At 43.1% G+C, this 27,381-nt stretch overlaps 1 protein-coding gene across 3 annotated transcripts in view; it reads left to right on the top strand.

Moving 5' to 3' along the window:
• Nucleotides 1–27,381, top strand: part of PAX5 (paired box 5) — a 688,652-nt gene that overhangs the window by 133,511 nt on the left and 527,760 nt on the right. For all 3 annotated transcript variants that reach the window (XM_069630476.1, XM_069630474.1, XM_069630475.1), the window contains exons 4-5: nucleotides 94–158; nucleotides 19,549–19,677. In XM_069630476.1, the coding sequence (XP_069486577.1) occupies nucleotides 94–158; nucleotides 19,549–19,677 (194 nt within the window). The remainder of the gene's footprint in view (nucleotides 1–93; nucleotides 159–19,548; nucleotides 19,678–27,381) is intronic.

Here is a 27,381-nt window from a genome sequence, read left to right as displayed (position 1 = left end):
GCTTCTGTGTGTGCTGGTGTGTGTGGGCATTGTTTCTGTTCTGAGGCATGCGCAGTGTTGAATAGACCTCGCTTTCTCCCCCTCTGCATGCAGGATCATCCGGACAAAGGTGCAGCAGCCGCCCAACCAGCAAGTTCCGCCCTCTGGCCACAGCATAGGTGAGAACAACCTCCTCTAATTACACCCTGATTGAAATGAGAAACTCGCCACACAGGTTTTAATCAATCTTATGGACAGACAATTCTGCATAAAACACTCCAGCACACACGTCCTCAAGAGCCGCCTTTGTCACCCAGCAACGGGCCTAGTAGCATGGCAAATGAACTCTCTAAATACCGCTCACAGGTTTTGAATTTTGCTGATTATTATGATAAATAGCTTTCACCCAGAGACATAAAATGGAAATCTAAACCAAAAACCCCACTAATAGGGTTCTATAGAATATCAGATAATTAAAGTAATAAATCAAAGAAAGGGAGACTTATTCATAATATTTTCTGCATCGTTAGTCAGTAAGTAGGTTTGGGAGTGTTTTTTCGCACTTTTAATTTGTCAAGCACGCGTTCCTTATTATTTTGCATGGTGACAGTCTTATGTGGAACTCACCCAACTTTTCTCCATTGCTTTGCGCTCCACAGTCACCAAGCACATTTACCTTCACATAGGGGGTACAGAAAAGCAAAGCTGGACACCCCATGAATGGCCTAACGTATCTGTGTAGGTATTTATGAGTACTACCTTCGTACTGAGCACTTCCATTTTGTCTTTAGCATTTCACTCCTTTCCCAAAGGAGAGTTGGAATGGCAGTTGTGGGTGAATGCATGAGTACTTTCATTGTATTGTCTATGGGCCTTGCTGCATCAAAAACTCAGAAAATGGAAAATTACCACTCTGGGGAGAGTGCTGCTCCAGCAGACAGCGCCGTTGGCTGTTATGCAATCATACATTACTGCCAGTCTGACAAGATTATCGTTTGGACCATTCTGTGGTTTTTTCAGCAGCAACGGAATTCCACCAGGAGTAAATACCGCCATTGGTAAATACAGTTGCAGTAAAAATAAAGAAGGTCATGATATATTTAAATGTATGGGCCTGGAATGCAACCCTTGAAGCACAAACCACTCCTCTTTCCTCACATATACATGTGTGGACAGTTCAGACATGACAGATTCTTCACACAGCAGAAGCACATTTTTAGGAACAGGAAAAGGACGATCTTTTTTTGGCCGGTAAATACTGTCATGGCATGGCTGCAATGTGTTCCTTAATTGTGAAGGCTTGATGGTTATACAGTTCTTACCGCCCTTTGTAATTACCCATACCAGTATTCACCACCAATGGTAACTCGGGGGCTGTGGATTTTAGTGGTGGGTATTATTCTCTGGAGGGCGGGATTCAATACAGGGGGTGTTACTGGCAGTTATTCTTACTTCCCTTTCTGTAATCTGTTCCCAGGAGTCGCCCTGCCCTCTGATAGTGTCTTGCATTTGCAGTAGATCCCAGGATGATGTCACAGGAACAGACGACGTGAGGCATCACTGACGTCAATCACAGTTATCCATTTCACTGGGAGATGCTTTGACTTTCACTGCAGCCCAGAGTCCTCCCACAGAGCTTGGAGCAGATAGACTGTGCAGGGAACCCCGCAAGGCTTGCAGATTGGTCAGGGTATCTTTACCCCAAGGACGCGATGCCGCTAGAATGGAACACCCAGGGGGAGTGGCATAATGCGCATGGTGTGATACTGCAGCTATCACACAACAGACAATGGCCAGGGTGAGCGCCACAAGGCTGTGTAAATGGTGGCAGGGGGGGGGGAGGGGTTACGAGTTCCATTTAACATAACGTAATATAACATGTCGGTTGACGTCAAGACAGCACATCATTGTGAAAAAATATAAAATACAAGCAGTATGTTGCAATGCACTAACAGCGGCATAGAAGAACTTTTGTGTTGGTTTTACCTGCGAGTCTTGTCTCAATTACTATTTAAACTACTGTGTTGATTGAAAGGGCCATACATGAAACAAAGCAAGGGACTCCTTAAAAGAGTGATACAATGGTTCTAGGCCTTTCTGATAGTGACTTGACCTTTGGAAAAACATTGGAAAGGCCATAAACCTTAAGGCTGTACCTTTCAATCCCTGTTTTCTCTAAATGGAATTGTTTTTTCTTTCAACACTGTGGCCCACTGTCGGAGTGATTTGAGTGGTGTCAGCCTCGCTTCCTCATGAAGTGACGTGGGATCTCATGAACCTTCAAGCTTAGCTGAATTATTGGGGGTCATCCTGATCCAGATCTGAAATGCTGGTGAGCCGTGCCAGTGTCAGAATGGGGTTGAGCACAAACTCACACTATCAGATGTTGACAGGAGGCTCCACAGCCACAGATCTCTTTGTCAGTGGGGCTCATTACGAGTCCGGCCGTAACCGTGCCGGTACTACCGGCAGGTTACCGTCGGACCCGTAAATATTTACCAGCACCGGACTTGCCATAAACACCAGGGTATTACAACTCCGGCGTTCCGGAAAGTCAGGCGCCGGTAAATCGTAAGTCCCGATTCCCATGGAGTCCTACAGGACTCCATGGGAATGGGGACCACGGAAGCACGGAAGCACATGGTCCCCATTCCTACCATGAATGGGGACCATGTCATGGTAGGAAGACATGGTCTGCCTACCATTGCCGCTGTTTCCGGCAGGGTCTGCCCTGTCGGACACAGTGGCTCCTGCAGGCAGACTCGTAGCGTGCCGGTCCGGAATCAATGGTGCCGGTAAGCTTACCGGCACCGTTGTTCCTGGACCGGCATACTTGGAGTGAGCCCCAATATCTATCCACGTGTGTGCATGTAAATGTAGGTATGTATATGACTATGTATTTTAAATATGTATCTATTATTAATTTCTTATGTATAATATAATAATATAATACAATTGGTTATTTATAACGTGCTTAATACCGAAGAGGTTTCTAAGCGCGTCTCTGTGTCGTCTTGCTTCCAAGACAAGCACATTGCCACTGAGCTATACTACTCGTGATTTCCTGTCAGCATGTCACCTTGTGTCCACCCCTTCACAGGAAACGACACAGTGGCCAATTAAGATGCATCATTGACATGTTCCTTCAGGAAGTTCTGCTTTTTGGTTTGGGCATGGAGTGTGTGTCGTAGAGTTGGAAGGGCTGCCATGGTGAAGCTATTAGCACTTTCCCAAATGCAGATGTTTTGTTTGGCCCCTCATTGAATAATTGATGTCAGACCAAAGTTGTCCTCCCAGTATTCCAAGGAATGAACTTGCAGATTTTCGTTTGAGGGGTATCCAAATGAATGCTTTGTGGAGGTGGGGGATGTTGCATTGATCAGCAAAATATTATACCAACTAGTAGAGGAGTAGGGTGTTGTCTACGCTCATGCCAGTGATGCCGCTCGGTGACGTGTGCTTGAGTGGACATACAGATGTTAAATGAATGACGGCATGTGTGCAAATAGTGCTTCACGCCGGATTCCCCCACTTCTAAGCACTACAAGATTAGGTGTTATTTTCACCCAAGTCAATTTGTAAACCTATGAATGATGAAAGTTGTCTCTTCCAGAATTCAAATGTGTAACAGCAGGTTGCAAACAGATATCTTCAGAGAGCGGTCCCCTTGGTGAACATTCCTTCTGGTGGGGTTGAAGAGAACCTTAAAGGTCCTCTTTCGGTTGGAATAGGCTGACCCTATTTTCCTTCTCCTGACTCAGATTTGAGTGAAATGATTGGATCCAGCCCAGAGCAGTGCCTATCGATACAGACACTATCATCGGATGCCGCGGTAAAGCGCGTCGTGCGTGATGTGTTGGAGGCCCTTCTTTTGTTGCTTGGCTAATGTCCTTAATCTGGCTAGTGCTAATTCTGCCCCACCTACCAATCCAAACACGGATTAGAGGTCATACAAGAGGTCACGTCACAGGATTCTGCATGCTTCTCGGCCTCATGAGTTAGAGATGAGACTGTAGATTGCCCGATGGCGTCTGTGCATGTTTTCCTCAAGAATGTGGTGGAAACTGCATGCTTCAGAAGGTCGGTAGCCATGCACAGCTGGAGGACGGTGTCGGGCGCAAATGTGTGGGGCCAGTTTGTTGATGTATTCATTCCGTTTTGTAAATGGGCTGTGGTCGCGTAGCAGGTGTGGGGCTTTTTATTTTTGCCACCCAACTTCATTACTTGTGTTAACTCAGTGGTTGGTCGGAAGGATGAAAGGGCCAATTGAAACTAGGGATGTGGCGAGGGAGGAAAGAACATGTGGGAGTGATGTTTTGTGTAAAGTTTGCCGGAATGTTTCCTTTTTTTATTGACACCTCATTATTTGAGCTTTAAAGAGTATTTTTGAGATTGAGGCTTTGCTTTTATAGCCTCGACATGGAGCTCTTGGTTCCGCTTGGCGTGATGCCTTGTTAATTTGAGCGGAGTGGTGAAGTTACCTTGCTGTTTTTCATGCTCTGTGTTCTCCCCATGTGCATGTTTTCCCGGGGGCCCTATTGTCCTCTGACCTATCTTTGCACAAATGGTGGTCATGTTTAAGGCCAAGTCCATTATTTGAATGGATTCGGTTTCATGGAAGCTAAAGCTTTGGGTAAGGCTGTCTGTAAAATGCCCTTTACTTGGCCTGAGGTTGAATCAAAATCCTGAGGCGTGCCTTCTGAATTAAGTATGGTCTGGATTCAGTTTGGAGTAATTCTTTTTTGGAAATGAAAGTAGTAATGCTTGCTGGGAAGTACCTCGGTTACTTGGCAAGGGAAGCAGATTGCCTTTCCAGCTTGTAGGGCTCTCCTCCACAGCAGGAGATCACTCTCTCCCAGAAAAACTAAGAAGCAATGCCTACATTGGCAATGAAACATTTCCAAGATTACTTGTCACCCACGTTTGAAAACACACATGTTAGAAAACCAACATGAGAAAGCCATTTCTGGGTATGGAAATGTGAGGAATGGTGAGAAAAAAAGAAGCAACCAGCCAAAATAAGTAAGAGGCCAGGCAGCTGCAAGGGGCACATAGCATGTTGCTTCATTTTAATAGTATTTCTTTTGAAAAAAGGGTGATGGGAGACATGGGAAGGAGGAAGGGTCACAAGGGCAAGGGGGTAACACAGAGTTTACCCATGTTATAACGTTAGGAAATACATTCGTGATAACTGGAAGGAAACCATGACTTAGGGGATATTAGGGCGATGGGGCTTGGGGTCATCAGAGGGGCCGGAGAGGCAAGAGTTCATCACGCATAACATTCAGAAATTAGATGTACCAGGGGTGTTGCCGGGTCTGGAACTGATCCGGGACTACACTAATGTCGGCACTGTCGGGAATCGGGGCTAGCTAGCCTTTTGGTTGTAACCCCTGAGCTTCTTTCGGGGGGTACAGCCAAAAGACCCTGGGGGCTAATGTCCCCCAGCCTCACCCCAGCAACGCCTCTGAGATGTACCCTGAAGACCAGTGTTTCCAAACTTTAAGACATGGCAATGCACAGTCCTGTCAACAGAAATGGGTATTTTCAAACCCTGGTGTTCCAAAAAGTAGGTTTTCAAACTAAACACATCCAATTGTTCCCCCCTCGCCCACCTCCCCCAGTGCATTACAGTGTGCAAGGGTATACTCGAAGTCCAAACTTCAGAAAGCCGAAAGCTCCCTCCTCCAACTATTTCAATGCAGGTTGTTCCCTGGCAACTAAACCGTTGTACAAAATGAACCTGGCCCTTACAGTGAGAGCCTCGGGGAGTATGCTGAAGGTCTGTTATCATCTGCCTTCCATGTACTGCCACCCTGACTCCCAGTGCTCCAGTATTGAGCCAAAGCAATGCTCCTCAGACTGGCTCTGGTGAAATCGGCCTCCGCCAGGCCACATTCACAGGAAGTCCACTAGCGGATGGAGGAATAACACATTCTACACACTCAGCAAAACAGAAAGTCCATGCTCAATGAGCTGCTCCCCAAGGTTATATAATTATTTATAAACACGGATAGCCAAAAAGAGGAAGGAGTGCAGGTCTTAATGTGTGCTGATGGTGTAGGAAGTGTGACGCTGCCAGTGGCCCCCAGCACATCCTTCTCCTGGCTCTTAATCTAAACTCATCCTTCCCTATAACAGATGCTCACTGGTGCCGACTGTGTATAGTTCACCTTCCATCAGAAGAACCTTTTTTTTTTTTTTTTTTTTTTACTTTGAAATATTTATTTAAAAAAGATCACATCAGAACAACATATGAACAAAAACACAAACAAAATACAAACATCATGCAATCACAGCAAATCAACATTAACTATATAGATCAGAAACACCCCCCTCTCCCGCTGGGGTCACAATACAAGCAATAAAACAAATCTAATACAGTAACAGAAATTTGCCCCAGATCTTATTAAATAATGCATCTTTCTTTTCTCTCCAATACAGCACTCTCTCCATATCCGCTAGAGAATGCATCTCAGCAATCCATTCCTCAATAGTAACAGGGGTAGACGTTTTCCAATGTCTCAAAATTAGCTTCTTCCCCACCATTGCCCCACGAAAGATCCATTTCTTCTGAGAAGTAGTCAGGTCGTCCAACAAATCCCCACTACCCAGCACTATGGTCTTAAAATCCATATGAACCTTCACTTCAAGAATCCTTTCACAGATCTGGTCAAATTCAAACCACAGACCTCTCACCCTTGAGCACTCCCACAACATATGCTCAAAGGTGCCCAATTCGTGTAAACATGCCCAACATTCCGAGCTGTCACTCATTCCCCTCTTCATCATTCTCTCAGGCGTCCAGTATGTCCTATTCAAAATCTTTATTTGACACGACCTGTCTGCAAGACTCAAAGAACACAGCTTCACATTCTCACAAATACACGTCCAATCATCCTCCGTAATATCTTCTCCAATTCTTCGATTCCAATCCAATCTTAAAGCCTCATTAGCCTGATAGTTCGACACAACGAGCCTATAAACATAACTAACCAGGCCACATCCCACAGAAGATCCTTAACTCGGGTCGCGACCTTCAAACCCTTCCCCAATAAATATTCTGAATAGGCGTTTGAAATCGGTGGGCCAGCATGGCAAATTGCACCGTGCTGATACGTAATCTGGAAGGTGCGCCACTCTCCAGCTGGCTGATTACCCCGCTCTTTCAGTGAGGCATACCCCAAACCTGGTGTTTGACCCCAACCTGGAAGCAGTCAACCGATAAGCTTTAATGGAGAGCTGAGCAGGCCTGCATGCAGCTGGCATGAGCTACTCTCTATGGCTGAGCCTGGCTAGAGAGGTCTATGATTACACTGCCATCTCCTAGGTATTGTTTGGGCTATTTCTGGTTGGGTTTGTCCTCAGTGGGATGTGACTCTTCCGATGAATATGGGTCAGGCTCCTACGATACAGAACGCAAGGTCCTCGAGCTGTTTCCATCTGCGTTCCAATGCATTCACAGATCTGCCTTTCCTTCTAGAACCTGTTTATGGTATTTCCCGTATTGCCGTGGTTATTTTCCACTGTAGATATTTGCTCTTCACCAGATATTGGACTGCCTTCCACACTGATGTAGCAGCTATGTGAAACACACATTCGGGTGTCACAATTTTCAATATGCGATTTAGATGGATACATAGACACATGACTTGGAAATGAGTGCTTTTCTTCTTGGAGCTGCTGTTATCATAGCATGTGTTGGCTACGAGACTGCCATGTGAAGGTGGAAACAGCTTGTCATGGCATATTTGTTGGTGTCATGGACCTCCTTCGAGGTTGTCCGCTTTGGTTCCTGACAGCCTTGTACAGCCGCTTTGTTTTTCAGTTTCTTTCGTTTAGATTTGCCTCTTGCCTGTTCTTTTAATGCACGCGGTAACCTCTCCTTTTAAAGCTGCATTGGGTTTCACTCCCAATTGCTTACCCATCCTATTCATTTGCATGTTAATCAGAATCACTTCATTTTTTCTTCTTATCTACTCTTCCTTCCTCCCTGTTGCTTCTTCCGTTGGGGTACTATGTTGCACCCCTAAAGTTCCCTATTGCCTCATCCCTTGCACTTGTCATTGGCTGCTCTTGTCTCTGTTTGACACTCCTCTTCCACACACCTTTGCTCTCTTTCTGCTTTATCTGTTTGCTTACCCCGTGCCTCTATCATGCTTGGGTAGATCAATAAGTTGTCCATGAGCTGTAAAATGGCAAAGGAGACACTCCACCTACTTCCAAGAACTGGGATAAGGAGCACCTTCCAAGCAGGCTTATAGCAGGCGCCAATATCAAAACACTTGGGAAAAGCTCAGCCCTCCAATACAGCAGGGGGCTGATGTGCACACATGGGTGCTCCTCGGTTGCCTTGTTCCCATTGCACCCAATCAAAACCCAGCTTCTGGGACCTGCCAACCTCATTTCCTTTCCATAACAGCTGTTCAGATCCCATGGTGTCATAGCTCTACTTGAAAATGCTTGCATCATTGGAGCCCCTTTGCCACAAGCATGTTCTTCCAGCCTCATACTATGCTGTCCACTAAAACATTCTGAAACCCACACCTCCTCTGTGGAATCCTGCACCCCTTGATCCTGTAGCAATGGATTCCACTGGTGGCTGCAGGTGTTCTGGCCACCTCAGCGACAGCACTTGCCATGATTCTGTCAACACCTTAAAAAAATAATATTCAGCCCAAAGCAACTGGACCCAGCCCTGATATTGCTGCTCACCCCGATCCGGAATCCTGATAGCTTGCAGGCTTCAAACCCTGCAGTTTACACACAAACACACCCCTTCTTGGCTCTGTATTGCGGAACTATGGCAAGCTATTGATGCCGTGCCAGGCGACTATACCTCTGCCTGACAATGTCACATGTCATTGCTGAAGAAAGCAGCAGCATTTCTGGCTAGTGTATGCCCAGAAACAGTCCACCAATCAATGTCCCCTTCCTGTTACCTTCTGGACCATCTGACAACAGCGCTTTGAAGGAGGCAAAGAGCAGCGCCAGCACTATACAAAACCAATAAATGAACACATACATGTAAATCTCTCCAGCACACTGCCCACAGTACCTCTCCACTAAACATACCCATACAGTGATTCTATTCATTCAGTTATTTTCATGGATGCACATGTCCCTAACACTCACTCCTTCTATGCACATGTCATTGGTAACTGGGAATGATTGGTGCTTGGTTGTGTGATGTGGCTACATCTCCCATCATTGGATCTTTTCCCACTTTCACTCTCTCTAACTGAACTTCACAGACATTGCGATCTCACAGCCCATCTGTGTATGCATTATCCCATAGGATGACTACTACACCGAGAGGTTTTAAGTATGCATGGTTTTAAGCCTCATAGTCCAACATTTCATTTTGGTGCAGATGCTGAGTTCCTTTCGCTCTTTCATTAGAGCCAATTGCTGAGATTTCTGTTGCTAGGTCTGGAAAAGATCAGGGGCTAAGCTGATGTGGGGACTCACGGGACACGTGGCTAGCTAGCATTTTGGTTGTAGCGCTGAGCTTCTATCCAGGGCTGCAACCAAAAGACCCAGGGCTATAGCCCCCGTAGCCCATCAAAGTTGCCTTCATTCTCAAAATGCCAGTGATATGTGTTGGGAGGATAGCTCAGGCGCAACATGCTCTCCTTAGAAGCAAGACGATGGGGCAACACAGGTTTGATCCACTGGTCATCGCTTAGTAACCCCTGCATATTAAAGCGTGTTGTTAATAACCCATTACATTACATATTGTCCCCTAATCACCAATGCTTACCTTAGTGTTTCCCTAGTTCCTCCATTCTTGTTGTGGACGTCGCCACCTTGAAGATCAGTGGCCAGCCTTTGATCCTACTGAGAGTAGGGTAGGTTTGGGATAAGGCAATTGGTTGGGGTAAAGTCCCTTTCCTTGTTTGCACCTCTCCTATAGTGGGTATTATATAATGTGTACATTGTGAGATAGCTAGAATGAAAGGGCTGTGGCAGTTTCCTATTGATATTACGCACCTGAACTTAAAGTTCCCCAATTAAGAGTCTATCTAACACTTATATTTTAAAAGTATTTCCGTAACACCTTTCAAAGGATGTAACAGGTTGCTTTCCTAGTGACCACTTTTCACTCATGCGACCATTTAACGTAATAGCAAAAACACACAGAACTTTTCAAAACACAATGGCCCTCATTACGACCTTGGCGGAGATCCATGGTGCTATTTGCACCATGGTCCATGGCGCTAAGCTGCCAACTCCGCCATGGGGGTTGGTGGACTTACCGCCCCATTCCGACCTTGGCGGGGCGGTAAGTCCCCAATCCCCATTTACCCTTCCCCATTCCCATTTCTGCCCCATAGGGTATAATGGGAGTGGGGAAGGCGTTAATTACGCCACCGTAAATTACGGTGGCGTAATTAACAACAAGGTCCCTTAGCGCCATGGATTTTAACGCCTGCTAAAAGCAGGCGTTAAAATCACCATGGCGCTAAGGGAACTCGTACTCAGGCGAAAGGGGCGCCATGGTTTACGCCGGCGTAAACCCCTTTCCGCCAGGGTCGTAATGAGGGCCAATACCTAATATACACCCTTGTTTTACAACACGACAGATCCTCATCAAGAATTACTGACCCAATTCAAATGGTGAAAGCAAAACTGCTGGACTTGAACCAATATAGGGGATGAAAGGGCGCACATGTCAACTATGTTAATCTTCCATTGGGACAGCCCACTGTGAAAGCATGGTGATACAAGATATTGACATCATAATTATGGCCACAGTGTTCCATATCCTTCACATTAATGGTTCCTTCAGTGGCACTCCAACAGCACGTCTACTAGGGATGCCCGAAAGACCACAGTTCTCAAAGCGCCATCGTGGATGGAAAAGAAAATCCCCAAATTGTCAAATGTACAATACGTTGACTATACCTGGTTGCAGAATTGTGTTGCTTCTGCAGTTTACACACATATCTCGGTGACTTCTTCCTCTAAAAATCAGTGCAGCCCTTAAAAATCAAACAGCAAAGTCCTCTTATGGTTTCACCATCCTGGTCATTCCCAGTCTATTAGCAATATTTTGGGCGAATTGTTTGAAACTAGGTCACATTCTTTAGAAGTTAATTAGATTTGTCTTTCGTGATTGAAGCAATCATGACAAATTAAGCAAATAAAAGAAACCAATGAAAATAAAAAAGTTCCCCATTGGAGATTGGAGAAAGGAACCAAACAAGTTGACTGATATGCTATCATTGTGTTAAAGATATTGGCACCGTACATAACTCGTCATTTCTTGGTACAATTACTGATATATATATTCGGCAAAACCAAAATTGAATAATGAGATCATGCTTAATGTAATAACTGTTGGCGTTTGGCATTAGCTCCACGTTGCTGATTCCTGATTTTTGTTTGGTATTTTTGGATATCAACTTTGAAATATTGTTTTATCTCCCTAAATGTGTGCATTATTGTGTAAATGGCTGCCTGTAGTTATAGAGTGTTAGCTAATTTAAAGTGTGATGGACATTGTTTGATAATTGTTTGAAAATGACGCACTGTTTGGGAGTGTTGCTTCGCCAAACTCATGGAGTCGAGCCCTAAGTGCAGAATTACCTTAGGAACCAAGCATCACCCTCTAGCCCAGAGACAGAAAACTTGACTTAATTCAGCGGGCATCGGACAAATATTCTATTCGTGAGAAGAAATCACCAGGATCTCTCGCAGTCGGAGGGTACGCAATACACCACATGTTGACATTCTAAACTTAGAAAGGCTAATGCTAACCATCTAATTTGATATGTAGCTACTGGGTTCAGTGCATGCAGTGGTCATATGTTTAGCATGAAATTAGCGGGGTTGACGCTATGCACCACTTTTTTCCCCTGCTCACAAATTTGCATGTTAGCTGGTCTGTTGATTCCTAGCCATTTCTCATTCACATGTACATGCATAGGTGGGCCGCCACTTCAATTACGCAGCAAAGCACTCCCATTGCTTTTCCAGTCACTGCTTTTTAAATGGGTGACATCTCTGAGAAAAAAAATCCTCCACTTTTTCACTGAAGTCAGAAGTTTTTTATCAGGGACATTTCACGGCTCCAGCACCTTATCATGGGTGATACGCGCAGCATAGGGGAAGCCCAGACTTGCCAGTGGCATTAGACCCCCACGAGGCTGCAAATAGATAGTGAAACATCAGGACAATGTGGTTTTGACTTGGTAATCCCTTTAAAAAGGTTGCAGAATAATGGCGGTGCATTTAGGCCTTCATCCTACTTAGCATTCTGCCTACTTCCCAAGGCTGATGCTTTTTTTGTCTCCCGCAGCCTCTGCAGGGTCAGCATGAGGAGTTTAACACAACAGGCTCACTGAAGCAAGATGGCACTTTGACTGGCAAGTCCGGCAGCTCACCGGTCATACGGATCCCGAATCCCTTTGTTTCAGCGTTGGTCGAGCCTCTACACATTTACAGAGGAGCTCATCATACTAACAGAGGGTCTCAGCGCAGTAAAGCCCCAGCACCCTGCCCCTCTGGGTTATCTATCCCTGGCTCACATTTCACCATTAAGCGTGTGCCTCTGTTTGGGGTCAACATTATGATTACGGAATACAAGAAATGGACGACGGCATTCAAGTTGTACTTGCTTTAAACTTTAATACCCAAAAGGTAGAATATTCCTTAGCTTTTATGAACATTTCTTAGATATATGTTTCTGATTATGGGCATACTTATGTGACATGACTGATCAACACAAATAATTAAGCTGCCTTTTGGGACTGTGAGGATTTTCATATACATCATTTAACAGAATATTATAAAGTTTGGGTGACGTAAGTGGATGAAGAGGCGTTGCGTGGGGGGACTCAGGGCATAGCCCCGGTTCTGTTGGTTGTAGCCCCGGATAGAAGCTCAGGGGCTAGAACCAAAAAGAAAAGGTTAGCTAGCCCTGTGTCCCAACCGTCCCGCCATTAGCGTAGCCCCGGATCTTTTGCAGACCTAGCAACACCCCTGGATGACAGGGGGAAGCAAAAGCAGAAGTGAGGTTCAGTGTTATAAAAGTGGGGTACAATAGTGGAGGGGCTATCGAGCACAAAAGAAGTCAGTAATAATCCAGTGTTCCCTAAAAAATATGTGCTTTGGTGGTTGGGAGTTTTTTGCTTATTCTCATGAACAGACCGTTTTTTTCATTGTAGCTGTCGTTATATCTAATGGTTGCCAGATAGACTTGCTGGCAAGGCTGGGCATGCTTCACATAACTCTTGACCAACTGTGGCCATCTGTGGAAGAACCGCCACTGTCACGTGAGGTACGAGTGGTCCGATAGTGAAGTACTTTTCGAATGTTTGTCTAGGGTGGAAAATGCGCTATTCGGACCGCAGGCCTAGAATGTTTGTAAAAGTGCCTGGCACCAGGATATGGCAACAATGGGTACCCGACTTGTTGACCCTATGACCTTCCCGAACCCTCCTCCTTCCCACATAGCCCAACACCAGGGGTATTCAAACATTTTAATACTGAGCCCACTGCAGTAAACATATTGGGCCTCATTACGACTTTGGGGGTAGCCATGCCCTTAATAAGGGCATGCTGCCTCCAAAACCGTGTCCGGGTTCCCTAAATGGGGAATTACCGGGCCATTACGAGTTTGGAGGGCCCGGTAATTCCTCCTTCAGGGAACCCGGGCCCGGACCTTCCCCATTCCCATTTGAGCCCCCATAGGGCTCAATGGGAATGGGTCCGCGAGCTAACGACGGGCCGATTACGATCGGCCCGTTGTTAGCTCCCTGGTCCCCTCGCAGGACCCGCTCTGGACATCTGGTAAAACCAAACGTCCACATCGGGTCCCACGAGGGAACCTTGTAATAGTGCGGAAAGCATTTAACGGCGCCGGCACCATTACCGGCGCCGTTAAACGCCTTCCGCACAGGTCGTAATGAGGCCCATTGTCTCTGTCCTCCGCACCCCCTTAAGATATAACTGCTTATATTTTCTACGAAATGCTTATGTTTTCCATTAAAACCAGTCCCATAACCCATTTTTAAAGAGCCTCACACCCTCCTGGGCAGTCAGTCAGTCAAAAAAGTGTACTTTAGGCACAGCTCATAAAACCACATAAAATACAATAAATGAATAAGTGCAGTTCCAACCATGGAAGGGCCATTGTGCATGCTGATTAGGTAAGCGGCGGGCTATACGAGCCGGTATAGCCCACAGATGCTCCAGCAGGCTACGGGCAGCAACATGGAATTGCTGCCTGTAGCGTGCACGAAGCACGCCCGACTCCCCACACACGGCCGGCCGGGAGGATTTGTAGCTCTGCCCAGGCACATACATCCCCATTTTTATTTGAATATCAAAGGCAGGTTAGAATAGTATGTATGGATCCGCAGCTCAGGGTGTACCAGATGTCATGGCCCCTCACACCTCGTTAAAGAAACACAGTCTCCGGTTCTACATTAAACATCCCGGATAAAAAGCATACAGTTAGGCTGGCCTGGATCCCACGGCCAAATGTCAAAGAGCCCACCAAACATCACTTAATATTCCCAATGCAAAATGGACATTACGAAAACATACACTTTAACATTCCCAATTCGGAATGGGCATCACAAAATCTAAATACAAGCTTTACAATCTGATCAATTTCAGCCAATACGTTTTAGATGCCTCATTCTTCTGGTCCAAGCACCCACTAAGTGACTGGCTACAGCCAGAGCGACAGCTGGGTCTCCTGTGCTTTTGCATTAGCTGAGGGCCTCGTCCAGGGTTCTACCAGTCAGTGCTTCAGCCCTCTTACCCTCAAGGTCAGGGAGAGTATGTGCTGGGCATGGACACGCTGCCACTCTTGTGCCCGAGATGCCGTATAGTGAGCGGTTAGACTTTTGACATTTCCTCCTGGGGTTGGTCTGGTGCAATTTCTTAATATTTAAAAATATATTTAAACGTATGCCTATGTGCAACTTTTTTAAAAGGTGCTGTATTGTGGACTGGATTCTTCATCGTCTGGCATTACGATTACTATGTTGATATTCTGTGTATCTTATTATGATTCTATTTTTACAGTGAACTGTTATTATTGGATGTGTTTGGATGACATACAGACCGCACGCACTAGAAGATAATGGGCCTGATTTATGGCATTGTTAGCATGGTGCAAAGTGACTTATTACTAGCGCAAAGTGACTTTGCACTGCCAACAAACACCCTGACTTACAGAACAGTGCAAAGTGTATTTTTGCAGTCCAAAGTCACTTTGCACTGGAAAGGTACGCTTTGCACCCTGAATTGGGCCCATTTAGCAAGGTTTATAGAGTATACTTTTTCAGTGAAAAGTGATTTTGCACTGCAAAAATACACTTTGCACTGTTCTGTAAATCACAGTGTTTTTGGCAGTGCACCAGTACAAAGTCACTTTGCACCGTGCTAAAAATTCCATAAATCAGGCCTGATGTCATTTCACAATGATTTCCCCACCTAATTAATTTCAGGGCTGTATGTCCCTACCTATTCTTGTTTCCCCTGCCCACCCTTTCAATCAAAGTATTATGTGTTGTATGTGGCACAATGCAATACACCAAACAAATGAAGAAACAAAACTACAATGGATCGCAAGTGTCAAGGCCTTTTATGCTTCCGGCAACTTTTATCAATAAATCCAACCGCTCTACCAATGTCTTCCAAGGGTTCTGAGGATTGCTACGAAAAGTAAAACTCCATGTTTTGCTTCACTCTGTCCACATACCCTGAACAATGTGCTGCTAATAGCCCAAATGTGCTTCATTATTTGCATCTCAAGAATGGATCGTATTCCTTTATCCCGGAATCCAGACCACTTCTTAATCAGAAGGAAGAGAGGGGTGTCTTTCATCCTTTTTCAAGCCAGGTGGGTGTCCACGTCTCTGGCGCTTACTACATGCCAGTATTTCATGGGGTTGCATTGCCTCATTTTGAACTGCTTTGTGGTATTTGCTGCTGACCCTTTCTAAATTCCCCTTTTCTTGGGTCCTTATCTGGTTCGATGTTTTCACTAAGACTGCTAGTTGTGCATATTTTGTTTTCTTGGAATTAGCATTTTTTTAGGACGTTTCCATTTTGCTTTTCTGTCGGACATCACCACTTCCCCCTGTGGATTTCCACTTCTCACACTCTCTAATGATCCCGTTCTTTTTTTTAACCCTATCTAGTATTTTTGGGAGAATTTTAAAATTGAATCGAAAACGAGTTTTCTTGATCAGTGCAATTGTACTAATTTCTGTAACTTTTTGGAGAATAATAAAAAACTCAGTGTTTCCTTATCTATGTACTATAAGTAAACACGTGAACAAGTAATACTAAAAGTTAAAAAAGGAATAGTGACGGAAATGACTACATTTTTTTCTTTCCAGATGACATTTTCCCAAACATTCCAAACCCTTTTCTTAATTGTTTGTGTTAAGGGTAATTATGTCATTATTAAAGAAATACTATGAACACTCTTAGTGTGAAATTCCATATGCAAGACCATCCTGGATGTGGTCAGAAGCTATTATTTAAATGACAAACGATACAAAAGTTGTCCCTAGGATAAACAGCAAAGTAGTAACTCCTGTAATGTGTTTAGAGACGTAAGATGCCTTTGATATTAATTGTGCGTTACATGTAATGTATTACTTTTGGGTTCCTTGCTCTGTAATAGAGGTATGTCTTTCAAAATCTTCAAAGCTAAGTTCCTTACTCGACACCATGTGAATTGGTTATTTTTTATAGCAAAAAAAAAGAATCAAATTTGACACATAAAACTGTTAAAGTGGTTCTATTATATTGTGTAAGGCTGCACGTTTCGTAAAGTCTTTCTTTGAGAATTTGGAAGAGTTGTCTATGTGTGGTTAGCGCATTCTATTTCCCTGCTGTACGTAATACAATGTATACCGATTGCACCGTAGTGTGCAATATTTTGGTGGAACGGTCTTTACTTGTAGGGCCTGATTCACAAAGCATGTTTCAATGGGATTTCACCATTCTAAAATGCTTTTGTAAATCAGACCCTTTGCGTTCTGGTGACACTTATGTTTTAGGGAACACTTTGTGGTCTATATCTGAGCGAATTGAGGAGTTATTCATTAAGTTGATGTCTTTAAGTAGGGGATTTCAATGCAGTTGAGTTGGATCAGGTGTCCAAGTGCCACCATGAGTTGTCCATTAGGTATGTTTAAATTAGCTGCCTGACTAGATGCCTGCACTATAGTATTCAGTGCCTTACCAAGGCATCTAAATGTCATAGCAATAAGATCTGGCTAAGCCAGTGGTGCTATGAGCCGGTAATAATAATAATATGCGCTAGAGCAAAACATTGCCAAATTATTGCCAATTATGGCAGCTCAGCTATCTTTGGGACCTGGAATTACTTGCTGAGAATATTTAATGCTTCCAGGATGGCTATCCAATTACAAGAAGCCAGGATGTTAAGTTTTCAAATCCAGAATTTAAAGCACTAGTACATGGTCAGGTGGCTAAATGGAACCATTCATTTGCAAACAGAATCTGTAAATGATCCAGAAAAGGGGTCACGAGGGGCGAGGGAATGATATAGTGAAAGAAGTGCAGTGCTTGTGTGGAGAGGAAAGTCACTGCAGCGGAACCAATTCACACTTCTCCGTAGCTGATAAATCTACTCACACACACACACACACACACACACACTGGCCATCATTTAAATGGCTAGCTACTAACCTGGCATTGCCTCCTCAGTTCACCACATGCAGATAACACACAATTTCTTACTTCCAGAGTCCGTTATAACTCGCCAATTGACTAATGGCGAGTGCTAATTGTGTGTGTGTGTGTGTGTGTGTGTGTGTGCATACGCGTGTATTGAGAGTATTGAAACACATATATGTTGGCCAGGCTCACTTTATTAAACATAGATCCAAAGTTGAAGTTTCCAGATATTCGAGATAATCAATCCTCTGTATGTTTGATTAAAGAATATTTTGCATAGTAACATCACCTGGAAGATTGTATCTCTATTGTGATCCTGAGTGTTTGCGGAGTGCATCGCAGGTCTGTTGTCTTTCTTAAGTGACTCACATTTATACATTCTGGGTTGAGAAATGGTGGATCCGCTCTGTGGATTTCGTTTTGGGGTGTCCATGAAAGAGTAGCCAGAGATATGTTAGCCATCACTGTCACATGATCTTTGGAACAGCTGTTGAGAAGTAAAGTCAGTGGCACAACAGAACTATTGCCTCCTTGGTAATGTTAGGGTGCAGTGGACCTCATCTCAACCAATATCTTTGGTCACAGTTTTTAAATAATTCAGAATTTCCGAACTCCCATTTTCAAGCAGTTCCTTCTTGCCGTAGCTCAGGTATGCTATGAAATGTTTGGGCATCTGATTATTGTTGGCATTACTCAAGCAAAGCAGGACGATAACCCATGTTTGGAAGTTACATATTCACAATACTAGGTTCCCTGCAATGAATCCCGGTCATGGGAGCTAGATGTGCATTATCATCTTCAAATTAACTTGTAGACTGAGAATTACCTGCTTTGTGACACAGTGTACTCCCTCCTCCTGATCTTCAACGTTTGTAGTATGTGCTACTCACTCTCTTCTCATTCTGCACATGTGTGCGTCTGCCAAACATATCTTATCTTTGTAACTCGTATATCTTGCGATTCTGACTTAAAATCTCTCTCTTCTCATTTACATTGTAAAAACATTCCACATAATTTTAGATGATATTGTATTATTCCTACCTTGAACTTTTTGATACAAGTTGTAGCTACTTGTGTGTTTTTACAAATGATGTAATAAAGTAGTTAATACCAATATATTATTTAGACTCAGCATCCATCATGTCATCGTGCCTTGAAACACTTGTGTATAGGCGTGCTATAAATAAAATATCATATGATATCATGGAATCTGTGGTACGGAGAATTGAAGTTAACAATGGTACGAAGTTAACAGCTGTTCTATTGCTAGTACTATTATATATCAACTACTATACTAGATGGTCCTAAAAAGTTCAATCTACAAATAATGTGGTCGTTTTTTATAATAAAACTTCTCAAGAGTTAATTGCATCTATTGATACATATATAAAGAAAATTATAAGTACATAAACAGACCATTAAAAACTACTAGAGGCCTCATTCATCACGAGATGTGAGTACACAATACGAGGGTCAAAGGGCTCCTTGCATTCTTCCCTCACATATGCCGACACAAAGCCCTGATTCACAACAGTCATACATGTATGTGTATAAGGGGATGGACTGGCTGTCGTCACAAGGTAAGCATGGGCAGTCCTCCCATGCAGTAAGTGCAGGGCACATCCCTAGCAAATGGTCAAGATTTAGTAAGAATGATAGAAGTCCTTTACTATTTTCCACTGCATTGACTGCCAACTGTAGCTCAATTCTTGATTGAAAATGAAAACAAACCCTTTGGCCAACCTCAATGCTTCTATATCCATTTATTCCAGGACAGTCCCGGCAAAACTGGGACGTCTGGTCACCCTAATATTCATACACTAACCTGCTTATTTTACATCTGTTCTATTTCTATCCTTTGTTCACTTACGATTTTATTGCTCCCCATCACAGCTTCTACAGGGTCTGTGACTCAGGTGTCGTGTGTGAGCACAGATTCCGCCAGTTCTTCATACTCCATCAGCGGAATTCTGGGAATCACAGCAAGCAGTGCCGAAAGCAGCAAGCGCAAGCGGGACGACGGTAAGGCAGGCGTTTTGTCCTAATTTACGTAAGCCTCTTCTGGCTTTGAGGTAAGATCGAAGCGCATGTTGTGCTGACTTCCATTATCACACATTTTGCTTTGTTGTGCATTGGCTACAGGAAGCGTACTTGTTATTTCTGAGACTATCTTCTTTCATGATGTTCACTCGAATGCTCCTGTGTTGCAACAGAAGACGTGCCCAATTCTTGTGGTGGAGTCATTGTGCTACTGAGGAATGTCCCATGCTAGACTTCCTGGAGATTTAGACAACCGTCAGAGGATTTCACACATTTTGGGTCGGGGCCTCCATCTGTGTCCATGGTTGGTTTTGTTGCACGGATGCGTGCACGCAGTGCCCTTTGTTTTTTACTTGAGGCAAGCTTGAATAATGTGAAACATCATTCAGTTATGTTCAACTTCTGTTGAGTTCATTGATTGTGCTTTGCAGTGACTGGAATTTGCTATTTCCTTCACTGGCTGCAGTGGAGTCATGGTCTCCTCTCTGAAATTAGGAGTTTAAGGGCGTTAGTACTGTTTTAACCTTCTCGTAATTGCTCAGGTATTAGACTGGTGGATGATATCCTCTGGTGCATTCGTGTGATGCCACTTCATGGTGTTGGCACACTTTGATAGCCTTTTGTAGTGAATATGGTGTGAATGAATTAAGAAATAGGGACATTTCCAGAAAATGTATACTTGAACAGTAAGGTTTTAGCTAGCCTTTGGTAAGAACTTATATTACTAGAGACCCCCCTCACAGAATTGAAATGTCTGCTACAATATAGTGGCGAGCTCACACACGAAAAAGACAAGTGCGCTTTAAAATATTGAATTTGAATTGATGTGTTTCAAAGTGTTCCCGGTGGCTATGTCTATAAAAATGGAAAAACACAGGAAAAATGTTGTATAGAGCATGCATCTGCCATCCTTGGGAGCGGCCTCAATAAATAACAACTGTTACCAATTTTCAGCTCAATGGTACTCAGTTTCCTGATCCCCAAAGTGTGATCGGCTGAGTGGACCCACTTGGTTTTTAATCGCACCCTTGAGTGCTAACCGCATCGAGCTGGTCAGCCGGCTTGGATAAGGCTTTAATACTTTTTTCAAAATAGTCATGTGTTCACCCAAATTATACTATTGGAAGTTGGTGCTTTCATTCCTAATTTCATCAGCCAGAGTACAACAGCTTGATGTCTGAGCAGCAGCTGAATCAACATCCAAAAAATCCAGCTGGGCGGGCTCAAACTTCTATATTTTTCTACTAAACAGCCAAGAACTGGAATGCACAAAGGATCATGAAATCCTCTAAGAGGTTTATAGTGAAAATTTCAAAACCAATAATGTCGAAAGCCATTTTTTCGAAAAAAAAATGTCGAAAAAAAATGTAGAATTTTTTTTTTAATGCATTTTTTTCGAATTGGGGAGTCCCCCACCCCCCTTTTTTAAATTATTTTTTTGTTTTACCCATTTTTATTTTATCCCGAACCCCAAAATAAATATATAATTTAAAAAAACGGAATTCGACTTTTTTTTTCGACATTATTTTTTCGAAAAAAATTGTCATTCGACATTATTTTTCCGAAAAAATGACCGACCACCTCTCTAATAATATGAGGATACACCATATTAAGGGCCTAATTCATGGAATTTTTTAGCATGCTGCAAAGCCTCTTTGCACCACACTAAAAGTTCCATGAATCGGGCCCTAAGACTCTTTAATTGCACCACCTGCATTGGCCATCTCTGCCAATTAGGAATCTAGGAAACTGGCTATTTTTTGCTAATGCAATTATTTTGTTCTGCGCATTTTGATGGGCACTGCCTCTCTCGCCAGCCACTCACCTCCAACTCACATGCTTATCCCACAGCACCCTCACATCATTTGTTTTCAAATTTTAAAAAACATCGATTTGGCTTACCTGCTCATTCCTCTTTCCTACTCCTAGGAACTCCTACTACATCTCCTTTATCTTGGACCCCTGGCATGGGAAGGCAAATGGGACTCTTCTCCAAGCTCCCTCTGTTTTTCTCATGGTGGTCATCTTTCTTTAAGCCCATTTTCCTTTAATGAAAAGACGGTCACCTACAAGGATTTACTCATCAAATAAACTTTCTTTAAAAACATCACTACGCCAGATATTTTCTTGGGGTACCAATGGGACTCATTAACTTGAGGCGGGCCATATTGGCTGGTACTGTCACCACAGCCCTCAGTACTGGCCTCGCTTCGTCTGAAACATATCCTTGTGCTGGCAGGATGTGACATATCCTTGTGCTGGCAGGATGTGACTAGCCGGTTTGATGAGTCAATGAGATCATTATTGTATGTTTTGGCCATTGGGATCAGGCAGAAAAACCCTGATTTAAGCAAGTCGATGCATAGATATTCATACTTCTAAATGGCACATGTCTCTTCTTAGAGTTCTTGACATTCATCTTCTTGGTTCCATCTGTGTTCGTCAAACCTGTGCCGTGTCCTAGTTTATTGGTTGAATAGTGGAATGCCAATGTAACACATTTTGGAGGATAATCTACAGCTTTGGAATTGGTGTTATGGTTCACCTTCCTACTAATCGTACTTTCAGCGGTTCTACTTACATGTATGTACTTGTAAAAGCTGTTCTTTTCACCATTAAATCATTTTCTAGTATCTCGCTTTCCTTATCAACTACAATACAGTTTCCTTTTACAAATTGCCCAAAGCTCATTCCTTGCCCTTTTTGGTCTGTTAGGTTAAGTACTGAATTGGGTCCAAATCAAAAAATGTTTTATCAGCTGTGTGTCACAAAAAGGCATTGAGGGATGGTTCAGCTTCACTTTCAAGTTTGCAGTTGACATTCACGACTAAAGGGGCAGTTAGAAGGATTCCGAGCTGGGTATAGATTTCTGCTCTGCATTGTTGGTAAGATAACTCGCTGACACCTGCACCTGGCCCGAACACCAGAGGTCTGGTGTGCATCACCGCAGCACAGGCTCAGCCTTTTTTACTTCTGACGTAGGTGCAATTAGTATCATTGAGCATGGTAATATTAACAGCTGTTTTTCAATTGACTTAAGACAATTCAACTTGTAGCTGATACTCTATAAAAAGCAGTATATATTAAATATTATTTGGACCTCAGTGTCACCCAGGTCCAGTCTGGCCCATGCCAGCAGTTCTGGGAAATAATAGCCATCATGATTCATAGATTAAAACTCACAAATTGATCTCGTCTCAAAACAGATGTCCGCAAGAAATCACCTGATTTGATACAAATTTTTGTTGCATGTCCACGATTATCTAAATTCTGGTTTGATATTGTTATGATATCAATATACCCTAGATATGCTGGTAACTTTTATTTATTTATCTAGCATTTTTAAAGCGCTCACACAGCCCGTGGGCATCGAGGCACTGTTACAGGAATTGTTTGTTTTTTAGTTGCATAATTGTTTTTTGTTGTTGTTTTATTTGGCGTATTTATAACGCGCTTATACCCAGAGGTTTCTAAGTGCGGACCCGGGGATCGAACCTGTGTTGCTTCGTGTCGTTGCCGCTGAGTTAACCTCCCGGGACTTTAACCATATTTCAAATTCTTTTCCTTTTCAAAATAGTCATCTGCAAAGAAAACAGTGCAATCTTGTATATGTCTGTCCTGGTGGCAAAACACGCTTTCCCTCAGATTTGATAGAACCCGGATTTTCCAACCTACTGACCATTGTCTGCTAGTGCTAAACTGCTAAAGTGCTAAAAAACTTTATAGACAAATGTTTCGTAGATTAGGCTGCATCAGTAGCCCATGGAATCGTGAACCGCGAGAAGATGCCTGTGGGGCTCTTTCCGGATTATAAATTGGATTCATATATTTTATTTCTTGTATTCTTTTGTTTGAAACATGGAGGAGATAGTAGCATTTGTGTATTGTGTTTCTCCTTTTGAAATGTAATACTGGCTCTTTGCAAAGTACATTTATAAAAAAATTCACATAAATTGTTTTTGGTTTAGGCTGACAAGATCAAGGGAAGCAATTAGTTTTCATTCAATGGCGTTGTTTCCAGATATATTTTCTGTCATATATTTGCAAACTTTTACCTTTACAAAATCATCTGATCTTATAACCTCCGGAAACCATTTTTTCATCCGGTACTTCATTTTGTTACGTTCTTCTGATTTGATTGGTCATGAATTTTCCCTTTTGCGCTTTGAGTTTTCAATACTGCTCGTCCCAGTAATGTGCACATTTCTTAATCCACTTCAAACTGAACAAACAGTCTATGGGTCAGTCATTTGCATGCCCCTTTATTGGGAATGGGCTATGATGGTCCTTTATTTCATGTATGTCTTTTTTGGGACACACACCACATTCCCGTCCCAGATTCTCCTTCTTTCCTTTCCCATCTTTTTTTCTCTATTTTATGCCTCTTCCTGACCTACACATATATTTCCTTTCTAAGCATTTATTTTCTCAATAGTACGTTCTGAATGGATTCTTCGAATTGGTCAGTGCACACAAATTAATGTCTCATTTCTGCTCAAGTTAAATCAGGGAAAATTAGGTATTTACTCGTATTGAACGGTATGAATTTTTAAGCTACTATTGGAAAAGGGAACCGTTTGTAGATCCCCTCCAGTTGGACAGCATTCCCTTTGCCTTGCACATTATTTTCAGCACTTCATTACCAGATGAGCATTTAAAAAAACATGCCGCAATGCGATCATGTGATCAGCTTTCAGTAGCATGTGCTGGCATATATTTTGGTAACCAATCTATTGTTTTCTTCGCTACATACGGAATTTCTGAATGCATGTTCCAAGTAGTTTTTCTTCTGATGGGTCATAGGCCCTCTTGTGGGGGCAGTGGTACCACACAACAAAAAGACAGTGGGACCCTCATGCAAAAACACGTTACCGTGTTCAAATTATTCTCTGTAAGAACATATTGCACCTGGTTTCAAAGATCAACTCGTGGCAAGATGAAGTACAAAGGCAACCGTTCCCCGTAAAGCCAATTCACCAATGCAAAGCAACCCTGTTCTAAAGAAAGGGGACTGTAGCTCAATATCTGGGCTCATTCAGCCCTTCATTTCTTGGCTAAAGCTGGGTGGTGGACCTGTTTTCTCCACAAAATGGCGACCATGAGCAGCCATTCTCTCCGAACTCTACTATCACACATTTTGAAGTCTACTGAATGAAAGCCCTGCTGCGGTTACCATTGAAATCTTAGAAAGAAGGTCTCGATTTCAGATTTGCGCACCCAGTGTTGGCATTGGTAAGCGCCACAGGACAAGCTAGCAAAATAGATGACGTCCATTCAGAACTCTGAATCAATAACACGGTACCGGTGACCTGAAAATAAACTAATGCTACTCTGTTGGTGGGAAATCCTGAAATCTTTGACCAGCTTTGGAGCACCGATTATTTTCTCATTGCTAATAAATCCGATAAATAATTGTCATATCATATAACGGTGAGCAAAACGCATGTCAAAGTTGCTTCCGCACGATTGATACAGGAACATAAGCGTCTTTCACTTGCATGAATCAGTCGAAATTGAAGGAGTGCACCACGTATGTAGCGATGGGGCATCAAAAGATCTCCACGCGATTCGTTCATTTTTTTGTTCCGCGCTCTCGCAACATTGTCTTGGCAGATGCCACTGGTCTTTAACCCAGTGTGTTGCGTGCATGTTAACTACAGGGGCAAACCAAATCAGACAATCGTTATTGGTTTAGAAGGCTGAAGACATCATTTTTCTTCAGAGGTTGTAATGCACACTTGGAACAGATGTGTCTCAGTAGGGGAGCCATTGCTTTTTCTTCGCACGCAGCAGAAAAAGGACGTGCCATTGGAGGCTGGTATGGGAGCGACTGCTGGGGAAAATTGAGGTATTACTTTAAAACAAGAACAAAACCTCTGTTTTGAGAGCCACTTTGTTGGACATGACCTGTCCAGACAACTCTAGAATCACAGTGAGGGCTGCCATGTTTATGAAAACTGCATATATTGTGTCCTCTAATTCACAAAAGTGTTGTTTGTTATAAGTAATAATAATAATCTGATGATTTAATGTGCAACATTCAATATACATAATGAATACTATCTAATGTGGTTATAATGCCTAGCTGTGACAATAGATCCATTTATGATGTTGGTGTACACTTACAGACAAGAGGGAAAGTCATTTGTGTCCTATCCTTCACTCTGACAAATTCCAGAATCCCAAATCCGAAAACTGGTACACTTGCAAAGAATAAAGAAATAGTCTTTCTAAACACTGAAACATTTTCGGAACCTAAAGGCACCTAAAAACCACCTATAAGGGAAAATACAAATGATGATAATGTTGTAATGTTTGATATTGGGCACCCAAATAAAACACGTTTAACAATATAATATTTGACTTGAAAATGATGCGCCTGAATAAGTACCCAGCAAAGGTCATATGCAGGGGTGTTGCAAGGTCTGGAAAAAATCTGGGGCTACGCTAATCGGGACTGGCGGGATTCGGGGCTAGCTATAGCCTTTTGGTTGTAGCACCTGAGCTTCTATCCGGGGCTACAAAAAAAAGACGCAGGGCTATAGCCCCCTGAGCCCCCACCTAGCAACGCCTCTGCTCATATGCTTCATATTAGCACAGAAGACCTTGATGACTTGTAATACCCTCAAAAGCTACAGTTGGGGGTACATTCTTCTATTATTATTCAGTTAACATACCATGACGACCTAGCTCTGAAGCATTTTTCCACAGCCACCTCCTTAGGAAGTGCTGTAAACCACAGAATATGCTGTGCCACTGCCTAACTTGCGAAAGTAAAAGGCCCATTGCGTCTGTCTGCAGTGTACCGCAAGAGAGGTCAGGCACATTTCGTATTATTTCATTTAGCGTCATAGCGTCTTCGAGGAAGAAGACACATCCCCGATACGGCTTTGAGCATCAGAGAATAGTCAAACCGCGCTTTTCCAAGCAGAACTGCACTATATGAACTGTAAAAAACAAAGGACAATAATACAATACATTTCCCTGTTGGCAGTTCACCATAATTTATTTAATAAATGTGCAGTTTTGCATTTCTTTAAAAGTTTCCAGAGGCAGAATTAGTATGAAAGGCAGTGACAGATGTGGCACTTCGGTTTTGTTACCGCAAATCTTCACAACTCTTGCCTGCAAAAATGTTCACTTCTTGCCTTGTTTTTGTCTTTGGACGAATCTCTAAATAATCAGTTCAGCCGAATGTAATAATCAGTTCCGCTGAATGTAATAATCAGTTCAGCTGAATTTCGACTGTCTAATTCATAATCAATACGTTCTGAACAATACTAGGAGGCAAAAAAACGACCATTGAAAACTGTAAGACAGAGTGCAGAAAGGAGGGCGTTCCAAACGCTCAACATGAAGACAAAGGTGGGAAAACTAGTTCCCCATCGTATAATCCCTTTTTAATTGCTTCATGGGGGTCCTCGGTCCTGGTTTCAAAGCAGTTTCCCAGTGGAAAGGTACATTCCTGGTATTCCCTGGGGTTGTTGAGAATGTTTCACTGCTAATGGGAGTACCTTTAGCCAAGATTGGCCTGTTGTGAATGTGATTTTAAGTGCATTGCAAATGTAACCAAATGCCTCACTGTGGTCTTGAAACACATCCACACGCAGAACATTTCAGGGTGAAATTAAAACAAGACCTTCTTCAACCAAACAGTACAAAACAAATGTTTCTTTCACCTCCACA

This window comes from Ambystoma mexicanum, chromosome 6q (assembly GCF_040938575.1).
Source record: "Ambystoma mexicanum isolate Mex_15411 chromosome 6q, UKY_AmexF1_1, whole genome shotgun sequence".
NCBI classification, from domain to species: Eukaryota; Metazoa; Chordata; class Amphibia; order Caudata; family Ambystomatidae; genus Ambystoma; species Ambystoma mexicanum.
Note: the sequence above shows the minus strand (reverse complement) of the source record. Positions and strands in the feature narration are given on the sequence as shown.